At 41.5% G+C, this 24,215-nt stretch overlaps 1 protein-coding gene and 1 non-coding gene across 3 annotated transcripts; both read right to left on the reverse strand.

The window, feature by feature from the left end:
* Positions 1-661: 661 nt before the first annotated feature.
* On the reverse strand, positions 662-23,885 carry NMNAT1 (nicotinamide nucleotide adenylyltransferase 1). 2 transcript variants are annotated; one of them, XM_029226756.1, is made up of 5 exons: positions 23,768-23,885; positions 5,754-5,924; positions 3,507-3,690; positions 2,057-2,202; positions 662-1,327 (listed from the first exon to the last, which is right to left on the reverse strand). In XM_029226756.1, the coding sequence occupies exons 2-5, from the start codon at positions 5,866-5,868 to the stop codon at positions 927-929; spliced, it is 846 nt and encodes a 281-aa protein (XP_029082589.1). In that variant the 5' UTR covers positions 5,869-5,924; positions 23,768-23,885; the 3' UTR covers positions 662-926. The 2 variants fall into 2 exon arrangements, with proteins under 2 accessions (XP_029082589.1, XP_029082588.1); XM_029226755.1 differs by lacking the exon at positions 23,768-23,885 and having other exon boundaries at positions 5,754-6,679.
* TRNAE-UUC lies at positions 8,062-8,134 on the reverse strand. Its single transcript has one exon. It is a non-coding gene; the product is annotated as a tRNA-Glu (tRNA).
* Positions 23,886-24,215: the final 330 nt, after the last annotated feature.

Genomic DNA, 24,215 nt, shown 5'->3' on the forward strand with positions numbered 1-24,215 from the left:
GATGCATTTTACAAGATCACTATTTTAAGAATTCTTTGGCCACCCTGAGTGAGCGCTGCCCAGGAAAAAAGGCATGCATAAAATGTTCGTTCCTTTCGTAACTAAAATTAGGATCTTAAATGGTCTCTCTACTTTTCACACTTTACTTCTCTTTCTGTGGTAAAGCCAGGATGTCTTTTTTGAATTCTTTTTGTAGTTAGTTTGATTGAATGTTCTTCTACAAGGTTCTTCTACAATTAGTTCTGCTACGCATCTCTTGTTTTAAAGATAAAGAGGGGACTTCCCTGGTGGCGCAGTGGTTAAGAATCCACCTACCAATGCAGGGGACACGGGTTCGAGCCCTGGTCCGGGAAGATCCCACATGCCACAGAGCAACTAAGCCCACGTGCCACAACTACTGGAGCCTACGCTCTAGAGCCCGTGAGCCACAACTGCTGAAGCCCACGTGCCACAACTACTGAAGCCCATACGCCTAGAGCCCGTGCTCTGTAACGAGAAGCCCACGCACCGCAACGTAGAGTAGCCCCAGCTCGACGCAACTAGAGAAAGCCCGTGCACAGCAACGAAGACCCAATGCAGCCAAAGATAAATAAATAAATTTATAAAAATAATAATAATAAAAAATAAAGATAAAGGGATTTGTATGTTAAATGTTCTTCTATAATGTTCTTCTACAATTAGCTCTGCTACTAATCTCTTGTTTTAAAGATAAAGGGATTTGTATATTCCTAAAAAAAAAAAATTGAAATCCTTCACCTTAGTAACTTCTGATAAAGATAAACCTGATTTTAAATTACTACTGATTTTTACCAACCTTTTAAACTTTAATTATTAAAGAGGATCACAATTCCTTCCCCCATTTACTAACACCCACACTGTTTCAAATTCCCAAAAGGAAAGTCCACAATACCATGCTGGAGAATTTCTCATGTGTCAGCTTCTGCAGTTTTTCTCTGCAAAGGAGCTAGGATCACCCCAACATTCCTCTCCTCACTCTCCGAGCTATACAAACTATGCTTCTCAATATATTCCTGGACAAGGTCTGGTACCAAGTAGCGAATGCTTTGGCCCCTTCTGAGGGCTCGCCGGATCTTTGTGGATGAGATGTCATTGGTGATCCATTCATTCACCAGGTGAATGTTGTTCTGGTGTTTCCACAGCACATCGGATTCATAGATGAATTTCTGAGCGTCATTTCCAGCCCGAGTAATACATATAAGCCCATAGTCTCCCACGATTTTGGCGATATCCTCACCCTTCCATAGATTGGGCACACCAAAGGACTCCAAGAGATCTGCTCCACACAGCAACTTCACCTTTGGCACACCTGGGAAGAAAAAGAAAACAGAGCTTCAGGGTTTGCCTTTTTTTCTTTTTTTAAAAAAATATTTATTTATTTATTTGGTTGTGTCGGGTCTTAGTTGTGGCAGGCGGGCTTCTTCACTGCAGCTTGCAGGCTCCTTAGTTGTGGCATCCAAACTCTTAGTTGCGGCATGCATCTGGGATCTAGTTCCTGGACCAGGGATCGAACCCAGGCCCCCTGCATTAGGAGTGCGGAGTCTTAACCACTGTGCCACCAGGGAAGTCCCAGGGTTTGCCTTTTTAATAACGCCCTGCATCAAAATGAATGCGTATGTGTGTTCTTCTGGCTAAAGGGTTCATAGTTTCTATCAGATTCAGATTCTCTAAAAAGAGATCCAGGATCCCTCAAAAGTTAAGGTCGACCTCCTGCAGGATAAATAAGCTCAGGGTGCCTCTGACTCTCCCTTCCTTCCATCATAAAACTAACAAGGGGTGGGGAATTCCCTGGTGGCCTGGTGGTTAGGATTCCGGGTTTCCAATGCCATGGCCTGAGTTCAATCCCTGGTCGGGGAACTGAGATCCCGCAAGCTGTGCAGTGCAGCCAAAGGGGAAAAAAAAAAAGAAAAGAAAACTAACAAGGGGCATTTTCCAGGCACCCACACATATTGAATATGAAAGTAAAATACAAAGGGGGCTTGCTCAGCTCTAGAGTCTTATCAGCTATCATTGGTAAGTCCTGGCAAAACATACAGACCTTTTGTTTTTGTTTGCTCTAGTGATTTCTTTTGACTAAAATCTTGTCTTTGTTCAGCCCACTTCCTCTTCCGTCCAGGCCTTTCCAGTACAGGTGAGTCCTGCTGCTGATCACAGCTACTGGCTTCCAGCTTCTCTTGATGGTGTCTATAAAGCAACAAAGCAATAGAACATTTCTCTTTCTCACTATGCTCAACTGAAACGTCATCCCTCTGGAGATGCCTAAGAGCCTCTGATGCAATGTTAAAGGTTGGGAGCTGTTAAACACATTTAACCACAGGTACAATGCCCAACTACTCAGAATGGATGCCTTCGAATACATAGTACTGCTGGGTCAGAACGGATGCTGGCTAGGATATGGCATGGCAGCCCTGGGCTCTGGCTGTCAAGAATGGAAAGCAAGGAAAATCCTGGGAGCACAGCAAATGGTAGCTATTACTATTCTAAGCTGTATGCATCTGTGTCATAAAAACAAGCATTAACATTGATTACAGAAAGTAAGTCCCCTAAATACCAATGAGGTCCCTTCTGAGAGCACGTTCATAAGTCCAACAAAGTTGGACTTTGTTGTTCTTAAGTCCAACAAAGTTAGCCTAGGTACCCAACTAACACAATCGGCTATATAGTACTGTACTGTAATAGGTTTATAATACTTTTCACACAAATAATACATAAAAAGCAAACAAATATATACTGGACCCCGACAAGTAATCTCTTACCATGTCAGCGTGGTGGCCAGACCCTATAGACTGGGACAGTTTAAGAGCAGCATCGTTGGCAGCAGAAGCAGGAACAGTTTCCTGACTCCAACTGCAGTTAAGGAGGCATGACCTTGAAAGAAGCCACCACTTCTACTCTTCCAGCCCTTTCAACATTTCTGCATGAGTACCTAAAATCCCTTTCTGCTTAAAATGCTCTATTTCCTATCGTAACCCTAACTGATATGGTTAGAACCAGAGGGTTCGAACTCTAAGAACAGACATTAGACAGGTTTTTCCAAAAGTCCTGGTGTTTTATACTCAAGAGAACATTCAGTAATAATTAGATGTTACTCACTCTGGTTTCTGAACCCTTAAACTGGAGCTGTTTCAGCGTTCTGAGCACGGCGATTTGTGACAACCCCCATATGCTGTCAGAGAAGCAGCTCCCAAAACCAGCTCTCTCTGTGATCAAGCATCATGGCTTCTCTTCCTTAAATTACCTGCCTCTCTCTTTTATACTTAAGAAGACTGACCACAGTAACATCATCTTACAACTTTACCTTTCTCACTTGGGGCACAGACAGGCCAGGTGTGCTTCCTCTATTCTTTAATAGGGATATACAGTTAACAAGTGTGCAAACATCTCAAAACACAGTGACAGCCATAAAGGCTGAGCACCACCCACACCCTGTTACCATGTGATAACCTCACACAGGAATGGCATGGCAAAGCTGACTGCACCATGGATACCTTAGCACCGTGGCAGTCTCTATCCAATCCTGTTGAAGACTTTCCCATGTATCAACTTCCAACCATTTTGAGTTCTTGGCGGCGAGTTCTGCCATGATAACTCGGTGATGGGCAGAGATGAGTCCTTTCTTCTTATATGCATCGCCGACGGGAGAAATTATGCCTTTGATAACTTCATATTTCCCTGGGTAAAGAATCAGATTTGATATGAGGTATTATAACAAATTAGATTTTATGCACAGGAAATATCATCCATATGGTTTCATAATCACAGATTTCCCCCCTCCTCCTTTTTTCACAGGGATCCAGGTTTATTTATTTACTTTTAATTGTGGTAAAATATACATAAAATTTACCATTTAAGCTATTTTAAGTGTATAGTACTGTGACATGTTGTACGACCATCACCACCGTCCATCTCCAGAACTCTTTCAACTTCCCCAAGTGAAATGTCTGCACCCATCAAACACTGACTCCCCATTCCTCAGCAGTTTAAATTTTGATTGATGTTTCCAAACTGCCTTGTAAAAAGCCTTAATCTATTTGTATACACAAAAGCCCATTCCTTCCCAACACCTGATATTTGACATTATCAAGTTTAAAAACTTGTGTCAATGTGATGGGAAGAATATATCTCATTTTTTATTTTAGTTCCCTGATTATTAGTGAGTTTGGACACCCATCCACCTATCAGCACACAGCATGATCACTTATGTAACAAAACAAAATAAATCTGTGTGTATGTAGGGGAGAAAAAGTTTTCCTCGACCCTCTTAGGGTCCCTGGTGGGGTGTGAAACTGACAAAGATAGATTAACAGGAGAAAAGCATACAAATTTACATACTGTAAGATTTATGTGACACGGGAGCCTTCATAAGGAAATGAAGACTCCAAGAAACAGTTAAACCTAAGTACAGTAAGTCCCCTACATATGAACCTTCGAGTTGCGAACTTTCAAAGATGCGAACGTGTGTTCTCATGTCCAATCACGTAAGTTAGTTAACATGTCTGGCGTACACTGTCACGGGCACCACATCCTCTACAAGTGGTTGTGCTTTTGTGTACTTTACTGTACAGTACTGTAAGGGTACAGTAGTATAGTATCTTTATTTCTAGCTAGATTTGCAAGAGGACGACTTCACTGAACTCCTTGCTGTGCAACACAAGGAGCTTACTAATGAAGCTGTGATGGAATTGGAGGCCCAGAGAAAGGACGAAGAGAGAGGAGAGGAAGAAGTAACTGAAGAACTGAAGAGATTCACGACTCAGGAAATGGCAAGGGGATTTTCTTTATTTGCGGCGGCACTGTTAGTTATTGAGGCATAGGACCTGAACATAGAACGGTACACGAAGGTTGCGGCAGCCATTCAGAATGCAATCCAGGGCTACCAAGTCATCTATGATGAGAAAAAAAGAGCTACTACCTAGACTGTTTTTTCAAGACAGTAGATGGAATTGAATCCAACAAGGAACCAAGGAACCAAGGAACCAGAAGCTGTGCCATCAGCGTCAGGCGTGAGTGACATTGCAGCTTGCCCTCTGTCTCCTGTTGCTGATGATCCTTCAGCTCTACCATCTCCCACCTCCTCTCCCTCCTCCAGTCAGTAACTCTTCTTGCCTGTTCACTGGATGCCAGCCCCTGTATGCCAGCTGTTGCCCTGTACTACTGTACTTTTCAAGGTACTGTACTGTAAGACTAAAAATATTTTATTTTTTGTGTTTGCTTGTTTTTTATGTATTATTTGTGTGAAAAGTATTATAAACCTATTACAGTACAGTACTATATAGCCAATTGTGCGTGTTGGGTACCTAGGCTAACTCTGTTGAACTTACAAACAAACTGGACTTATGAACTCACTCTTGGAACGGAACTTGTTCTATATAAGGGACTTACTGTATTTTTATGCTAGATTAGATGAAGGGTAAACAGTCATGGCGGAATAGGGCAAAGAGTACAAGGTAAGTGTAGAAAACTCAGGGGAATTTAGCAAAGAATGTTTGCTTGACTTCCCTTTGTCTTCAGAGATATGGATGCTCCTTTTCTCCGGGTTTAGGGAGAGCACCTCTCACATGAACGTTTTACGATCTGCTTCAGGGAAGAGGGGTGGAGGGAGGAGGTCAGAGTGACCTTCCTGCCTCTGCTGTTTTATCAAAGTCCTTCCGCTTAAAATATCCAATATGCCAAAGTGCTGTATTGTAGGGCAGTGCATCCTGAACCCCATCATTGCTTTTGGCTACTCTTCCTACCTGTTCCATTCATGTAGTCCTTGGCCAGCTCAAACAGCCTGAGGTGCATATTGGTGATAGGATTAAAGGAACCACAAGCAAGGAGAACCACTTCTGTCTTCTCTGAGTTTTCCATGCTGAGAATTTGAAGTTGTAGATCTAAATGGAAAACTCTGACACCTCTCTTATTGTCTACAAAGGAAAAAGAAAGTAAGTTCAGTTACAGGGCTTCTGATGTCTTTCCATGTTCTCATTCCAAAGAGGTGGAATAAATAGTTAGCTTCACTGACTATGCTGGGTGAATTGCAAAAATGACCCCTTTTCTCCACCCTTCCTTTTCATTGTGAATTTGCAGCTCTTACCATAAAGGGATGGAATCTCCTTCGCACCCTTTGTGACTTGCTTTGGCCCAAACAATGTGGCACATGGGAAAGTGCTCCCATTCTGAGCCTAGGCCTTCGAGGTGTTGTACACTCCCACTCTCTTTTGGACTCCTGCCCCTGACATGAAAACAAACCCAGGCTAGCCTGCTGGAGGATGACAGAACTTGCAGGAGAGAGCTGGTGCTCTGGCTGACAGACAGCTAACCATCAGCTATGTGGTTGAGGCCATCCTAGACCATCCAAACCCCAGACAATCTGCTTAGATGCACGAGCAAGTCCAGGTGAGATTAGCTGAGCCTGGATCAGATCAGCAAACCCACAAGCTGAGCCTAGACTCATGAGCAAAAATGAATGTTTGTTTTGCGACTGCACTATTGTGGCCGGGTTAACAGATACAATGACATTATCATCCACCAAATATAACTCCCCAACAACCCGTCCTTCAAAACCGTATTTTGCCTCTTAGTCAACATGGTCATGTTATCACTTTCAACTGAATAACAGTTTACAACGGACAAACTCTTTTCCATATCAGTTATTCCATTTGATCCTTCCATAACCCTAATGAAGTAATGCAAGGCAACTGAGTTTAAAATTTTATTAAAAATTTTTTATTAGGGCTTCCCTGGTGGCGCAGTGGTTAAGAATCCACCTGCCAATGCAGGTTCAAGCCCTGGTCTGGGAGGATCTCACATGCTGCGGAGCAACTAAGCCCATGCGCCACAACTACTGAGTATGCGCTCTAGAGCCCGTGAGCCACAACTACCGAACCTGTGTGCCGCAACTACTGAAGTCCACGCACCTAGAGCCCACGAGCCACAACTATTGAGCCCGCATGCTGCAACTACTGAAGCCCACGCGCCTAGAGCCCGTGCTCCGCAAAAAGAGAAGCCACCACAGTGAGAAGCCCGCGCACCGCAATGAAGAGTAGCCCCTGCTCACTGCAACTATAGAAAGCCCATGGGCAGCAACAAAGACCCAATGCAGCCAAAAAATAAATAAAATAAATTAAAAAAAAATTTTTTTAATTAAACGAATTCACGTATATAGATTTGAAATGATAGGGTGACAAAAGGCCCATAATGGAAGCAACAGTTATTGGCCATATCTCACCAACCAACCCCTCCAACCAAATCCCTAAGAGGCGACCACTTTTAACTTTTTCAGCTATTTCTTCTGGTCGAATCTATCGTAATTCTATATTATGTGCTTATAATATTATTTCTTAATTTATTCAAAGAGTGTCTATTTACTTTCTCTCATGATCAAAGAAAATTAGCTCATACACCCCCATTACACTCAGGCTATATACTTGGGAAGTTTGGGAGAGAGTTGTGAGGGTGTATGAGAGCTAATCCTCATAGATTATGTATAGGGGGGGAGAGATAGAAAGAATCTCTAGTCTATGCTGAAAGTCACCTTCTCCCACAATTCTGAAGGCATTGCTTCTAGACTGCAGTGCTAACAGTGAGAAATCCAAAGTCACTTCCAGTAATTCTGATCCTTTTAATGTGGCTTATATTATTTCTCCCTTGAAGCTTACGAGAACTCTGTCCCCAAATGTTCTGAAATTTTACAGTGATGTTCTCCAGTGTGGCTCTATTTTCATCTATTGTGCTGGGCCCTGAGCAGGCCCTTTCAATCTCAGAACTCATAACCTGCAGTTCTATAAAATGTCCTTGAGTTATTTCATGGATGATTTTCTACCTTCCATTTTCTCTGTTCTCTTTGGAAATGCCTAAGAGTTAGAGCTGAAGCACCGGGACTGGTCTTCCAATTTTCTTACCCTTTCTCTTCTCTTTTCCATCTCTTACCTTCATGCTCTAATTTCTAAATATCCTCAAATTCATCCTCCAATCCACCTATTGAGGTTTTCATTTCTGCTATTATACTCAGTTTTTTTTTTTTTTGGGGGGGGCCACATCTCAAGGTTTTCAGTATCTTAGTTCCCTGACCAGGAATCGAACCTGGGCCCTCGGCAGTGAAAGTGCTGAGTCCTAACCACTGGACTGCCAGGGAATTCCCAATACTCAATGTTTTAGACCTTTGTCCTCTGAATGTTCCTTTTTATGGTATTCTGTTCTTGTTTCACCAATGCATTACGCTCTCTCATTTCTCTACCAATATTAATGATACATTTTATATTTCCTTCAAAGAGCTGATAGGAAGTTCTAAGTGGGTAGGTAGGGCTTCTGCACAGTGGGCTTCATTGTATGGTAACTTGGCTGTATTACAGGTCTTTCTCCTGGGATTGGTCAGCGTCCACAAAAATAGTATCCTCCAACCTCCTGCCTATATAGCATAACAGTTACAAACCCCTGCTCTGAAATCAGGCTGTCCAGGTTCAAACCACAGCTCCAATACTTACATGAGCTGGATGACCTTGGGCAACCTAACCCTAGCCTAACCTTCCTTTTGCCCCAGTTTTTCTGTCTTAAAACAGAGAAAATAATATTACCTACCTCATGATTATTGTGAGAATTAAATGAGACAATACACATATGCTACATAAAGCTGCTTTTGGCAAGTAACGAACACACTATGAATATAGCAATTATTTATGTTGCATATCATGTTGCTGTAATTCAACTCCTTTTTTAAAAAAAATTATTTATTTATTTATTTATGGCTGCGTTGGGTCTTCATTGCTACACGCGGGCTTTCTCTAGTTGCAGCAAGAGGGGGCTACTCTTTCTTGCGGTGCACGGGCTTCTCATTGCGGTGGCTTCTCTTGTTGCGGAGCACAGATTCTAGGCGCAGAGGCTTCAGTAGTTGTGGCTCACGGGCTCTAGAGCACAGGCTCAGGAGTTGTGGCACACGGGCTTAGTTGCTCCGTGGCATATGGGATCTTCCCGGACCAGGGATTGAACCCTTGTCCCCTGCATTGGCAGGTGGATTCTTAACCACTGCACCACCAGGAAAGTCCCTCAACTCTTTTTGATCTTCAAAAAAAATTTATTTCAAATGGTTCAATCAACTATTATTACTCTGCTGAATCTGTTTTTTCATGGAGGCTTTTTTCCTGAAATTCTTTCTCTAATCTGGGCCGAAAATCTCTAACCCGTTGTGCATCTGTCATTCTGAAATTTGACATTTCACCTCTCTCCTAAGGGAGATCCCCTATTTCTTAGAACCATGTCATTGTCTTTCTTGTTTTACTTCCTAATTTTTCTGGAGCATATCCTCAAATAGCTTCATAATAAAGGGCAAATGGGAGATAAAATAAATGTCTTTATTCTTCCTTAACTGAGAGAACTCTAGGCTGGAATTTTCTTTTAAAATTATGAATGCATTCTTCATTGTTTTCTGGCACCGAACACTGCTGTTGAAAGTCTGGTGCTATTCTGATTCTTGTTCCTTTTCATGTAACCTGCTTTGTCTTTTTGGAAGATCTGAAGCATGTTCTTTTTATCCCAAATGCCATAATGATGCATCATAGTGGGGGTCTTTTTCATTCATTGTGCTGGGACTCAGTGAAGCTGTCTATCTCCAACTCAAAGCACTCAGTTCTAATTATTTCTTTAATAAACACTCCCTATTAACTATCAATAAATAAAATACTTTCAGGAGTTCCCCGGATGCCAAATTGCTCAAAGTGTTTTGGGAACTTTTAGGGAATCACCTGTAGAGCCTGAAGTATTTTTATAATTAAAGTTGAAACATAACGAATGACAATAAAGAAACCAACATTTGGGAATTCCCTGGCGGTCCAGTGGTTAGGACTCTGAGCTCTCACTGCTGAGGGCATGGGTTCAATCCCTGGTCAGGGAACTATGATCCCACAAGCCTCATGGCGCGGCCAAAAAAAAAAAAAAAAAAAGTAAACTAACATTTATATGATACTTTCTAACTTACAAACTACTCTCCATGCACATTATAAATTAATTCTCACCATAAAAGAACAAAAAATGGCCAAAGACATTTAGTTTGTTCCGAATAATAACCTATTGTTAGATATTTAGTTTTTCTAGTTAATCATCTATCATTGGTCATTTAGATTTATCTAATTTTTCACTATTACAAACATCTCAAAGAAATAATAAGTTGAGAATGAGTTGGAAATTAAGGCTATAAAACATCTCACTGTGTACCTGTAAGCCTTGCCAACACTCAGAAGACCTGTATCAGGACCATTTGTTTGTAGCCCAATTGTGTTCAGACCCAATTGTTAGTCTGACCAACTTACTTTTGCTCAGATTTTATGCTCGCATGAGACAAAGTTAGTGAGTGGCAGAACCAGGGCTAGAATTTAGGTTTCCTGACTCCTAGGTTCTCTCTCAACAAAAAGAAAAATTCGAGATAAATTGCAGCTGTGTAGATTGGCAATGAGCCCTTCTGGCTGAGGAGTTGCGGAATGTGAACTTCAGTTCCTTAGACAACAGGAAACTGACGGTTTCTGAGCAATGGAGTGACAACAGGGTTCTAGAAAAACAATGCTCTAGAAAAATAAGGTGACATGAGTGTTTAAAAATCCTTATATGGTTGTATGATCTTGACCTGATCACTTAATTCTGTGTCTTAAGTTTCCTCAACTGTAAAATAGAGACCATGATATGTTACGGCAAAGTGCTTATGACAGTGCCTGATGCATTGTCAAACAGCTACCAAATAAATGATAGCTGTTATTTGTGAGGAAAGTGACAATACTGATGATGGTGATGCTATTGGATTAACTGGAAGGGGCAAAACGATAGGAAGGCCAGTTACAAAGTAATGAAAGCTTCAATTTAAGTACAGTCAGTGGAATGGAAATTAGAAAACATTTATTCAATAAATACTTGAGGTCTACTCCAAACAGTGGCAGGGATCACAGGGACACTGCTAATTGTTAATAGGAAATAAAGGAGAGAAGAGTCAATAATGCTCCACACAGCATTAAAAAAATGAGTTCACTGGCTAGAATGATTTAAATGTCCTACCTTTCAATTATCATCCCAAGGATGATACCAGGATTCACTTGGGGCTTGCTCCCCCCCTCCCACTCCTTATCTGCCCCCCTCCAATTCCCATGCAAAGTACCTGTGGTATTATGGAGTGGCCCTGGGCCCACAGGGAAATCAGGGTATCTGGCCAGCTACTGAGCATGCTCTCAAGGACCGTGGTGGAGGGGCTTGATTCAGCTGGAGTCCAGCGTCAGTTCCAGCCCCACCCATCTCAAGTTTCAGGTACCACTCCCCAGGGGGACTAAGCTGTGAGCTGAAGAACGGTAAGCTTGAGAGCAGGAGGTGCAGATCCCCTGGGAGCTGCTGGCTGTGCAGGGAAGGATGGAACAAAGAGCTTGAAGCCCCTCCCTGACCTTGGGGGCGAGCTCAGGTTTCCAGGTCCTCCCCAAGGGAAGGGGTGGGGAAGGGGCTGGGGGAAGCTGATCTCTCAGCTTAAAGGAAGCTTTCTCTCTTTTCACATTCATGACCTGTCTCAAATATCCAGCTCAGTTCTATTAATTCACTGTTAACACAGCCAGCTTTAGACTTTAGATCCTCAAAGCCATAGAAGAATTAGGTTACAGCGAGCTTCTATCTATCATAGCTTAGAGTGGCTTTCAAAGAACAAGGATCTGCCCCTCTCCATTGGAGAGTACTTCCTCCGTATCCCCGAAGGGTTCGTGTGGAGGGAAGGGGGCCTCGGCAGGTGAAGAATGAGTGTAGAGGAGGTTTGGAAGCTCTAACGGGACTGTTCTGGGTCTTCCTTGCCTTTTGCTCCAGGTGCTCAAGGACCAGGGCCACCATGATTCACTTCTGTCTGGCTCATACAGCCTATCACTTGCACTGCTGGCTGCCAAGATCTCATCAGCTCAGGCTGTAAGTGTCCCTCAACAGCCCACTGTGGCAAAAAGTTCATTTCTTCCTGAGGCTGTCCTGAGGTTGAAGTAAAATTTATTTTCAACTTTAAAATCACTGACTTTAAGTTTCAAAAACATTGATGTGTAAACATTAATGAAACATTTTGTAAACATTAAGTCAGTTTTTAAAACATTAACTTAAAAAAAAAACTTTTCTTGTCACACTTCAGAATGCTCAATATAATTAAATCTATTTTGACCGACTGTTAATGCAATTGACTTGACAACTTCTCAGATTTACACCTCTAAAGGGACACTATTCCTTTTAAAATAGTAACCTTAAACATGTAACCATATTCTAGTTCTAACAATGTGCCACTGCTTTAGTCTGGGGGCATATATATATATATATATATATATATTTTTTTTTTTTTTTTTTTTTTTTTTTTTTGCGGTACGCGGGCCTCTCACTGTTGTGGCCTCTCCCGTTGCGGAGCACAGGCTCCGGATGTGCAGGCTCAGCAGCCATGGCTCACGGGCCCAGCCGCTCCGCAGCATGTGGGATCCTCCTAGACCGGGGCACGAACCCGTGTCCCCTGCATCGGCAGGCGGACTCTCAACCACTGCGCCACCAGGGAAGCCCTGGGGGTATATTTTGAAATTGCTTTTTGTTTTGAGTACCTTCACTGGGGGTAAATCTTTGTCTTTGGAGGGGAGATTTAATTTCTACAAATACCCTAAAGTCATTCAGTGCTAAATCCAATTAATAAAATAAATAATGAAGGTGAATAACAGTTTACAGTGAAGAGGTAGAACTATTAGTTAAGGAATAAGATTTTCCTACATGTGTGGAAACTATGTAAGTGTAATCTCAAAAGAATTTCAAAATTGAGCGGTAACCACAGACCTCATTTGGTTGTGTAAGTTGTGGTAGGTACGTTAACTCACTCAGTGTGAACCACCTGGCTGGGGGGAGAGCGAGCACAGTACAGGGCCACAGGGTCCTAACCATGCTGTAGCTCACCCTCTGCTGTAGCTCTACTGCTCGCTACTACTAGGTGTTTGTCCTCAGACTAGACATTTAATGTTTCTGAGCCTCGGTTTCCTCATTTATAAAATGGGAAACCACAGTCCCATTTCATAGGATTGTGTGCATATTAAATGAGAAAGTGAATAAAAAATGTGACACATTTGTCTAATTATGAATATTAATAATTCTTACTATTGCTTGTGGGTTGTCTTATGGCATTAACTTACAGCCATGGTAAAGAAACGAAGGTTCTCAGGGACTTCTCTGGTGGTCCAGTGGCTAAGGCTCCATGCTCCCAATGCAGGGTGCCCAGGTTCAATCCTGGTCAGGGAACTAGATCCCACATGCTGCAACTAAGAGTTCACATGCTGCAACTAAAGATCCCGCATGCCGCAACTAAGACCCAGCACAGCGACAATAACTAAATAAACAAATAAATAAGAAAGCAAGGTTCTCAAGATTCCTTAGAGACCAGTAATCACAGTGATATAGTAGGAGCTCAATAAATGGTTACTATTATTCTTACTGAAGTATTATTAGACATAATTTTGCTGTAATGGGATGGATCTCAGTTCATCTTTGCTATGTTTAAAACTTTTATTTCTGTGGTTTGATGTAACATTCTCATGAAACAGAACTTGAATTTGGTTTCTTGAAGGCATTTTATCACTGAAAAAGTAATGTATTATGTAACTCACTGTGTCCCATGCAGCCAAGTGACAGTGTTCCTGCTTGCGATCACCATTCTGACCCTCCAGTTCTATGTTCTGCTGAAGTAAGTTCTTCCTCCAGCCAACCCCCTCCCCTGGCAGCTCAGCATGCACGTCTTACCTGTGGAGATGGCTCGGGTGCCCTCTGCCATTCCTGTTATGTGTTTAATTGCAGCCTGCCCCATTGTTTTGCCCCTATTATCAATGGTAGTCACCTGTTTCACCTCTTCGAAGAGTCAAAAATCTCAGTTCAGCCAGGAGAGCTGGGATTTGGGCAGATTGAGTTTAACTTTCAGTCAACAGTTATTTCTTCTAGTATAAGAAGTCGTCAAATGGGAAACAACGAGAGCACCGACGTTTCAATTTATAAATTCCCTAGAGAGCAGTCCCAACAGCCTAGCATTAGCTAACTTCTGCAAGGCTGAGGGTGACACAGGCACACTCAACCAGATTATGACTTGACCTGTTATTTCAGATTCTATGTTGGAAAGTAGTTTTGGCTGAAAAAGGCAGTTAATACCTTTTTCGGGCAAACGAGGCAAATGCAATTTGATACATTCAAAATCAACTGCAGTTCTAAAAATCCTAAAAAAAAATCTGAAAACTTAAGTGATGCGGAAGGAATGGAAACTGTGACACTCCTTGTAATTAGCCTAACTCAAACTTGCCAGCTTCTACTATAAGAGGTTTGTGTGTGGTAGGGCATATTTCCTTACTCCAGAATTTCCACAAAATGCTTTTTCACCAAAATATCAAATTAACATGAATTAGAAAAATGGTAAACATTATTTGTCCACCAATTAAGATATTAGTAACGCTTAATAATATTTTTATTAATGCTAGCATTAATTAATTTGCAGTCACAGTAAAGGAACCAAGGTTCTTAAGAGGAGTGAGTTGTCTGGAGCCAAATGAACCTAGTGCCACAATTAGAATTCAAGGGTCAGGGCCTTCTGGTGTTACACTAACAGCATGGATTTCTTCTAGTAAGTAATCAATTTATGTATGACCCAGGGTATTGATTTTTAGGCCCAGATCTTCTCGATACTGCAGTCAACCTCTCCTCACCAACCTGGTTGGTAATATCATCTTTACTTTCTTCACAATTGGTAAGTGTGCAGTCATTCTGTCAGGCACTTTTAAGTGTCTACTATTTGCCAGACACTACTAGAATAAAAACGGGTAGAATAGGACTTCTTGCTCTTCAAGAGCTCAAAGACCGAAACCTAAGAAGAAATTCACATTTAGAATTCAGGTGAAGGGAATTCTTCTTTTTGGTTTTGGTTTTTGGCCATGCCGCACAGCAGGCGGGATCTTAGTACCCCAACCAGGGATTGAACCCGTGCCCCACTGCAGTGGAAGTACAGAATCTTAACCACTGGACCGCCAGGGAAGTCCCTGAAGTGAATTCTTAAAAAGTTCCTTGGTATCTCTTTTAGTCATCCTACAACTTGAATATGAACCCAAATTAAATTAAATACTAATGTTTTGTTTTGATGTTATAAAATTCTTTACAGTTATAAAAATATCAGATTTATCCACTCATTCAATAAATAGTTACTAAGGAGATGATATAGGTAGAAAAACAGGGACCTCAACTAATTGAAGTCAAAAAATGATACAAAAGAGTTGGACTCTGAAATGTGCTGAAGTTTTAGGAATACCTTAAACTAGTATATTTTACTTATATTTTCCTTTGTATGTACTTTTAAGAGTGATGTGAACTTTAAATTAAGACTATGTCTAAATTTTTATAAAATGAAAAAAGTTATTGGATGCCTTAACATGGTTCTAGAAAGAGTCTCCAAAGAATTCCCTGGTGGGAGGCCAGTTCAAACAGTAATCCCACAACAGCAGGAGCTACTTCTTCTCTCTGACCTTCCTTGCCCTCATTTCTAAAATGGAGATAAAAATACCTGCTTCACAGTTTTGCTGTAAGGTTTAAATGAAATAACGGGGGAATTAAAAAAAAAAACTGTCACAGTTATTATCACTAGCATTGCCAATAGTAAGCACATGACCTCGATCAAAGGAAAACCTTAGCCTGGCTAGGTTTTGAGCACTTTTGTTCCACAATAGATACATGAGGAAACACCTTCTATTTAGGGTCTGCATTCAAGAGTATACTTCTGAATGAAATAATGCCATTTTGCAGCAACTATATGATATCACTTATATGTGGAATCTAAAATACGACACAAATGAGTATATCTACAAAACAGAAACAGGCTCACAGACGTACAGAACAGACTTGTGGTTGCCAAGGAGAAGGGGGAGTGGCGGAGGGAAGGATTGGGAGTTTGGGGTTAGCAGAGGCAAACTATTATATAGAGGATGGATCAACAACAAGGAACTATAATCAATATCCTGTGATAAACCATAATGGAAAAGAACTTGAAACAAATATAACTGACTCACTTTGCTATACAGTAGAAATTAACAAGACATCGTAAATCAACTATACTTCAATAAAAAAAAAGAGAAATGTATTTCTGAGATAATTCAACCCAGTAAACTGAGGCTGTTCTGCTGTCCTTTTAGGTTTTACCGTGCTGCTTACTCAGATGGAACCAGTCCCACAGGCACTAAAGAGGATGTTTTCTGTATTTGGTGTGGGGTCCTTCAGTGAAGGAGTCTGCACCGTAGTGTTAACATTTTTGGCAACCGACTGTGTACGTTTTTAAATACTGAATTTCCAAAGGCTCATCTTAACCTGAAAGCTTGGCTGTATACAATGCACCATTAGTCCTCAACATTTATTTTCTACTTACACTAAGAATAGAGATGGAGAGATAGAACTCCTCAGTAGACACATCACAGTTAAAACATTTCAACAGGGAAAGTTTAAAAATTCCATGAGAAATTTTTCTTTTTCTAGAGTGAAGTCTGCTTTACTAGAATTTAAAAAAAAAAAGTTAAGACATTAATCAACAGTGGTAGGAACTGCTGGACGGGGTTGGCACATTAAGCAGCAAGCTTTCCATCTCCTGCTAAGTTGGTGCCTTTGTTTAAACCCTTTCAGCAAAAACATTTAAAATATGTATTGCAATTAAAAGACAAGTATTCCTAACAGTTCTTTCTTCCTCCCAAATATAGGAAAAAAGGACTCCTGAACTTTACTACTTGTCTGTGACGCTTTCAGTAAGCAGTGTGGTTTCTACAGGTAAGCAAAAACTTCCCAAGTAACCCATACCTATTTAAAGGCTTAACCAGTCCTTCAAGGGAAGTAAATGCTCAGGTAGGATTCTTACATTGCAAGGGGAACGTATAGCTCCTCTTAAAGCAGGAGCTCCAAGAAGCTGCAGAGTTTTAAAAGCAAAGAAAAAGCAGAGAGGGTTAGAATGGGATATAAAAAGCCATCCTTCTCACATTATTTCCACTCCATTTAATTAGCTCCCATTCTTTATCCTACAGTGTTTTGCTCAAGCCTGGGGCTGACTTGGCTGGCCAGTGTAACCTGTCCAAGGCCAGATGCTAAATGAACAGTCTGAAGCTGACATCTGAGCCTTGCTGGTCCCCTGCCTTAGATATATGTCTTGGCAGGTTGAGCCTTTTCCAGCAGCCTTGTCATCTGACTACTGCCAGCAAACATGTGACCATCTCCACCCTGCCACTCCTAGATGAAGTGGGGTCAGCTGAACATCAGAGCCACGACAACAAGAAGCACAGCAAAACCAGTCACTGGGAAGAAAGTTGTCAGGTGACAACATTAATGAGCACTGACAATGGATAAAAAGGAATCGTTCAACCAAAATCACTGGGTCGATATCACAAGCAAATTCAGCCCCAGTAAGGATCTCCTATTAGATACTTTCAAGATCATTAGTATTTTGACTTTCTGAACCTCCTTTTCTGTTTCAGTGAAGTTAGTAGCATCAGCTGGATGGCCACTATAAAAGTACTGAGAAGGAAAAAGAAAAATATAGATCTTAGTAATGAACAAAGGTCTAGTTTCAAAAGAACACAGTGATCCAGACTGTATATTTGAACAAGGTCAATCTATCACTTCTTTAAAAGTGCAGTGGGAGATTTTAGAGTAAAACTCATCACGATCTCCCCTACCTGGGCTACACCAATCTCTTGCATCATGACAGTCAACTGCTGTCTAGAGAAAATAGCCAACTGACCTGCATGATGTTGTCTTTTGACTTGTTCTGTGTGTATGCACAGATTCTGAGGGATTTTAAGTAGTAGCTAGATACTCATAGATGCTCTCAAAGTCTTTAGTAAGTGGAGATAATGCCATTTCTTGAGGGGAAGAACAGTATCTCTTGGCAGAAGGAACAAGTTTAATACAAACATCTCGCAACACATCTATGACAGACACAGATTTCACAAATGGGAATGATTGTTTTCCATCTGCTTCTCTGTTCAGGTGATACTTGCTGCAGGGGAAGTTACCCACCAACACACTATCCATCCACCACACTGACATTTTCTGAGCACCTTTCACATTCCAGACATAGCTCTAAAACTTAGGAGTTAGAAACGCGAGTAACTCATAGGTTAACAGTGAAATCCCCTGAAATAATTCTTTTACTATGGTTAACAGAAACTATTTAAAAGTAACACAGCCTTTTACATTCTCTAGACCTCATTAACCAAATATCAACATGTCAGATGAATGTCAACTTATCTCAAGATAGGATTTTTATCAGAAGTTTCTTTTTTTCTGAACTATCTTGCCCCTCACCCCCAAACCTGATCTACTTGAAGATCTCAGCTGATGACAAACCCATCCTTCCAGTTGCTACAGTCAAGTACCTCAAATCATCCTAAATGCATTGTTTTTCTTTTCCCACACCCCATCAGGAAGTCCTAATGGCTTCACCTTCAAAATACATACAGAATCCAACCATTTTTCGCTAGTTGGAAATTTTTAACTGACTTTTTCTAAATGCAAGTGGCTGCTTCTTAAGACCAAGGCTTCTTGGTACTTCTTTTTTTAAAAACTAATTTATTCATTTGGTTGCTCCGGGTCTTAGTAGCAGCAGGCGGGCTTGCAGGCTCCTTAGTTGCAGCACATGTGCTCCTTAGTTGTGGCTCCAGGGCTCCTTAGTTGCGGCACACGGGTCCCTTAGTTGTGGCATGTGAACTCTTAGTTGCAGTATGCATGTGGGACCTAGTTCCCTGACCAGGGATCGAACCCGGGCCCCCAGCATTGGGAGCGTGGAGTCTAACCCACTGTGTCACCAGGGAAGTCCCTGCTTGGTACTTCTGTGTCTTGAAACTATGCAACATTCTTAACGTAACTCCAGAAAACGAAATTCTGTTTCTTAATTGATAAGCATAACTTCAAGCAACATTTAACCAGCACCTTAACCCATAACCTATAAAACTGAATTTTCATGCACATTTATGCTTTTATCATTTCCTCCAAAACCAAGTCACCAGAGTTAATTTCATTAAGAAACATTTATTTTATGCTACCAATATCGTATGAAATACAAAGCATGCTCTTTCTCCACACAGGTGAAAAGTATAAAATTCTAAAACTGCTATTTTTTTAGCCCCTCATAACTTAGACAGCCATGATCAGCAATCGTCCCTCACAGACTGACAACACTTTCTGCTATAACCCATGTTTGCTCCGAGTGGAAAACTTTTGCTGAGCAACTTCATGGGGGATGCTTTGTTTTAGCAGTTCTCAATCTGGGACCTGGGCTTCAGAGGTACAAAGCCTCTGAAGTTGTAAGCAAAATGTTGGGCATGTGCACCTATGAGCAACTTTCTGGGAGAATGTAAAAGGAAGTTTGAGAAAATAAAAACATTAAGCATTACACTCATTAAATTTACTATAAGAAAAAAAATACTTGATGTTTGACATCCACTACTCTCCATTTAAAATTTAAAAAACAGGGCTTCCCTGGTGGCGCAGTGGTTGAGAGTCCGCCTGCCGATGCAGGGGACACGGGTTCGTGCCCCGGTCCGGGAAGATCCCACATGCCGCGGAGAGGCTGGGCCCGTGAGCCACGGCCGCTGAGCCTGCGTGTCCGGAGCCTGTGCTCCGCAACGGGAGAGGACACAACAGTGAGAGGCCTGCGTACCACAAAAAAAAAAAAAAAAATTTAAAGTTAGTCTTCACACTACTTTTTCCACAGCTGCTAAAACCCTAGAAGTGAAAACTTTCTAATTACTAATTGAATTGAATTGAATATTGAATTTCTAAATGCTCATCTAATCTGAAAGCTTGGGTATATTCAATATACCATTAGTCTTCAATATATACTTTCTACTTAGATTAAAATTAAAGATATGTAAAAATGGAATTCCTAATTAGACATATGTCATAGTTAAACATTTCACTGGAGAAAGGTCAAAAAATTCCACAAAGAATTCTCTTCCTTTTTCTACTTTACTATAATTTTTTCTAAGTTAATATGGAACTGTTGGAAGATTGTTTTAGGGTGTCCCCATGCTCAGAGTTTGGATTTCATCCTGTAGGGAATGGGGATGTTTTAGAGGGCTTAAATAGGGAGTAATATATCAGTGCACTTTAGAAATAATTCTCAGGACTTCCCTGGTGGCACAGTGGTTAAGAATCTGCCTGCCAAGGCAGGGGACGTGGGGTTGAGCCCTGGTCCGGGAAGATCCCACATGCCGCAAGCAATGAAGCCCATGCGCCACAACTACCGAGCCTGCGCTCTAGGGCCCGTGAGCCACAACTACTGAGCCCATGTGCCACAACTACTGAAGCCCACGTGCCTAGAGCCCGTGCTCCGCAACAAGAGAAGCCACGGCTCACTGCAACTAGAGAAAGCCCACGCGCAGCAACGAAGACCCAACAGTCAAAAATAAAAACAAATAAATAACTTTATTTTTAAAAAATGCATTCGTATAATGGCATATTAAATAATGGTGCTATGAGTAAAACAAAGTAAAGCAAGAGGATAAGGAGTGTTGGAATTCTAAATAGGGTGGTCAGGAAAGGCCTCACCATGTGACATTTGAGCAAAGAATTAAAGGAGACAAGGGAGTGAGCCAGGCAGACACCTAAAGGAAAAATGTTCTAAGCAAAGGAAACAATGCAAAAGCCCTGAGGCAGAAGCAGGCCTGCCCAGTTCCAGGATCTCCAGCGAGATCAGAAGGGCTGAGCAGGAGTTAACAGAGGGAAGGAGTTTTGGTAGGTGTCATCAGCGGTAAAAGGGAGCCACTGCAGGGTTTCTGAGCAGAGGAGTGACATGACCAAACATATTTTCAAAGGATCTCTCTGGCTGCTAAAGCTGACAACAGAATGTATGGGGAAATAGGGTGGAAGAAAGGAGACCAGATGGGAAGGTACTGCTGTAACCCGGGTGAGAGCTGATGCTGATGTGGACCAGGGTGGTAGCAGTGGAAGTGGTGAGAAGTCATTCGATTCTAGATATATTATAAAGGTAGAGCCAATGTGATTTGCTGATGGATGGAATGTGTGCTGCGAGAGAAAGAGGAGTCAAGAATGACTCCAAAAATTTTTGGCTTAAGCAACTAAAAAACTAGAGTTACCTTTAACTGAGAAGAGAAAGATGGTCATGGAATAGGTTTAGGGGAGAAGATCAGTAGTTCAGCTTATAAAGAAGTTAAGTTTGGGATGTCTATTAAATATGCAAACAGTGGTGTTAAGTAGGTAACACAGAACAGAGCCCAGGTCAGAGGAGAGGACGAGAGATTTACTAGGTTTGGGGTCATCTGCATATAGATGGTATTTAAAGTCGTAAGACTGGATGACATTACCAAGAGAGTGAGTGAGACAGAATGCAACAGCAGTGTGGGCATCACCGGGGAACTGGTTAGAAATACACAACCACAGGCCCTACCCTAGGTCTACTGAATCAAAATTTGCATCTTAACAAGATCCCCAGGTGACGTGTATACATCTTAAAGTTTGTAAAGCTCCACTGGTCCAGGTGAGAGATAATGAAGGGTAATAACAGGAGGGACGGTGTCAAGGGTTTACAAGTAGATGAGCTGAGTGAATGGAGGAGGGAAGGAGGTGAAGGGAGATTTCTGACTTAGAGACCACTTAGATGGTGTGCTGAGAGTCAACAGAGAGTATCAGGGGAAGCACAGGTTGGGAGGTATGAAGGGAAAGCATAAAGACACACACTACGGTTTTAAAGGTGCCGCTGAACTTGAGGTATACACAGGACATCCGAGTAGGGAGATCTAGTAGGTAGACAGAAAAAGAGAGAGACTAGAACCTGGCAGTACAACCCAGAGACACTAAAGACTACCTTCAAGGAGATACCATGGTTAAAAGAAGGCTGTTTATTTGATTTGCTTTTTTTTTGAAGAACAGAATTAGAATGTTGGTTGGTTGAGGGAAAAGCACAATTAGGAAGCCACACAGCCTGCAAGAAAGCTAATAATTGATGGAGAAAGGTCCCTAAGGAGGCCACAAAGAAAGGATTTTTTTTTTTAAGAAAGGATTTTAGGTACAAATTAAGAGCATAGCTTAAAAATAATGAGGAGAAATGAAAACATACGTCTACACAAAGAATTGTATGGTTTGGCTTTATACGTAATAGCCAAAAGCTGGAAACAACTCAAATGTTAATCAAGAAATGAATGAATGAATGAAGTTTATTATTAGCTCAAATAACGGAATACTACTGAGCAATAAAAAGGAAGAAACTACTGATACAAATAACATGGATGAATCTGAAGAGACATTATTTTGAGTGAAAGAAGCCAGATACAAAAAAGAACATGCTATATGATTCCAGTTATATGAAATTCTAGAAAAGAATTTATAATGACAGAAGACAGATCAGTGGTTGCCTGGGGCGGGGGAAACTGACAACAGAAGGGCAGAAAGCTTCAGGGTTCCTGCTATGGAATCCTTATTTTTTCTCCTGTGCTCTTCACTGAATGGCAATACATTCACCCACTCTCTTTGGATGGGCTTGTTTCTCAAAAATAAATATCCAGTTATACTAATGTAACTATAATGATGGTGACAACTATAACAGTAACATTCATTGAGTTCTTCCTGTGTGCCAAGCAATATACTAAGCACTCATGTGATCCTTACAACACTCCAATGAAGTAGGTACTATTATTCTCTCCTTTTTTCCCTAACATATGAGGAAACTTAAGCTGAAAGAGGTTGAGTAACTTGGTCAAGATCTCACAGCCTGTGTAACAACCTTGACTCTAAAAGTTCATGCTCTTAACCGTTACACAAGATTTACAATGGTACGTTATCTACTCGTGGTGCGCGGGCCTCTCACTATCGCGGCCTCTCTCGTTGCGGAGCACGGGCTCCAGACGCGCAGGCTCAGTAGTTGTGGCTCGCGGGCCTAGTTGCTCCGTGGCACGTGGGATCCTCCCAGACCAGGGCTCGAACCCGTGTCCCCTGCATTAGCAGGCAGACTCTCAACCACTGCGCCACCAGGGAAGCCCCATGGTACTTCTTATTAGCCACTCAAGTTTCATCTGCCCCTGCATATTCCCTACCTAGTTGGAGCAGCTAGTGCTCTCTGGACTCCCCTCCCAAGTCCAAGTTGAGGTGTCCTAAACCTTCCCAGCTGCCAAGTAGTATTTATCTGGTTTTCCAGTTATGACTCCCAGTTCTGAGGTTTTCTTCCCCAATGCTCTCTCCTGTGACTACCTACCTAATATTCATTCATCTTTTCCCAACATCTTCTCTTCCCTCCCTATTTCCCCTCCAGGCTTGTATTCTATTTTTGTTTGAGAACTGGAACCCAAACCAATTTCTCTTGTCTATGCACTAGGAATACTTTTTCATTGTCCATTAGCTCTAAACAGAACTCAAAGGTATGTAAGAACACTCTCAGCATAGAACCGCTGAATCAGATTGTCACCGAGAAACAGCATGCAAATACAACGCACGTATGGTGAGGCCTCTCCTCCACCACTTCTAAGACTGTACACACTAAAACCAACATAAATGCCAAAATAGAACACCTTATTATCATCATCAAAATTAGCGGGTGAACACAGTGAGAAAATGTTTATTCAGCAAGTTCTTCCAACGATGAAAGAAGTATATTTTCCAGTTTTGTTTTGTGTGGCACTGGCCCTAACTATTCGTCATTGAGAGTTCGATATTCCACAAAAACGTTGACGCTTCCACACATATCCACATGTCAAAAATCAGAGCTAATTATATTAACATGACAGCCACTTACTTTTACAAAACAAATTCTGTGAATCTGAAGCGTTTTGCAAGGTAGGCTATTGGAACCATTCCAACTGGTGTGTCAACAGTCTTCTCTAAGTTGGACTTAGAAGAGTGGTTTCACATGCAAATTGTAACTCTGAGAAACAATTTACGGTGATAAATTAAGAAATTCTATGATTGGACAAACAATTCATTCTGGTGGAGTTCTACGGTAATCTTGGAAGTTTGTCCTGGGTGGCTGAAATATAATTAACTTTAAAGACAACACCTGAGAAACAATTTCGCCGTAAACCCTGATGTCGTCTTGTGGACTAATGACTTCAAGGAGATGGGCTGGGAACATCTGAAAATGTTTTAATTTTCTGAGTAACTTCTAGACTGCTGCCAACAGCTAGCAGTCTCTCCTCAAGAGGAGTGAGTGTCCCGCTTCCAGGAACATAGATCTAGTCTTTTAT

The sequence above is a fragment of the Monodon monoceros genome, unplaced genomic scaffold (genome assembly GCF_005190385.1).
Source record: "Monodon monoceros isolate NGI ecotype Baffin Bay Population unplaced genomic scaffold, NGI_Narwhal_1 Super_Scaffold_18, whole genome shotgun sequence".
In the NCBI taxonomy this organism is placed as follows: domain Eukaryota; kingdom Metazoa; phylum Chordata; class Mammalia; order Artiodactyla; family Monodontidae; genus Monodon; species Monodon monoceros.

Excerpts from the sequence above, each read along its gene's own strand:
- NMNAT1 (XM_029226756.1), bottom strand. The coding sequence starts at position 5,868 with ATGGAAAACTCAGAGAAGACAGAAGTGGTTCTCCTTGCTTGTGGTTCC. Across the intron at positions 3,691-5,753 it reads GGACTACATGAATGGAACAG|GGAAATATGAAGTTATCAAA; the intron begins GTAGGAAGAGTA and ends TTCTTTACCCAG. Across the intron at positions 1,328-2,056 it reads AGAGCAAACAAAAACAAAAG|GTGTGCCAAAGGTGAAGTTG; the intron begins GTCTGTATGTTT and ends TTTTCTTCCCAG.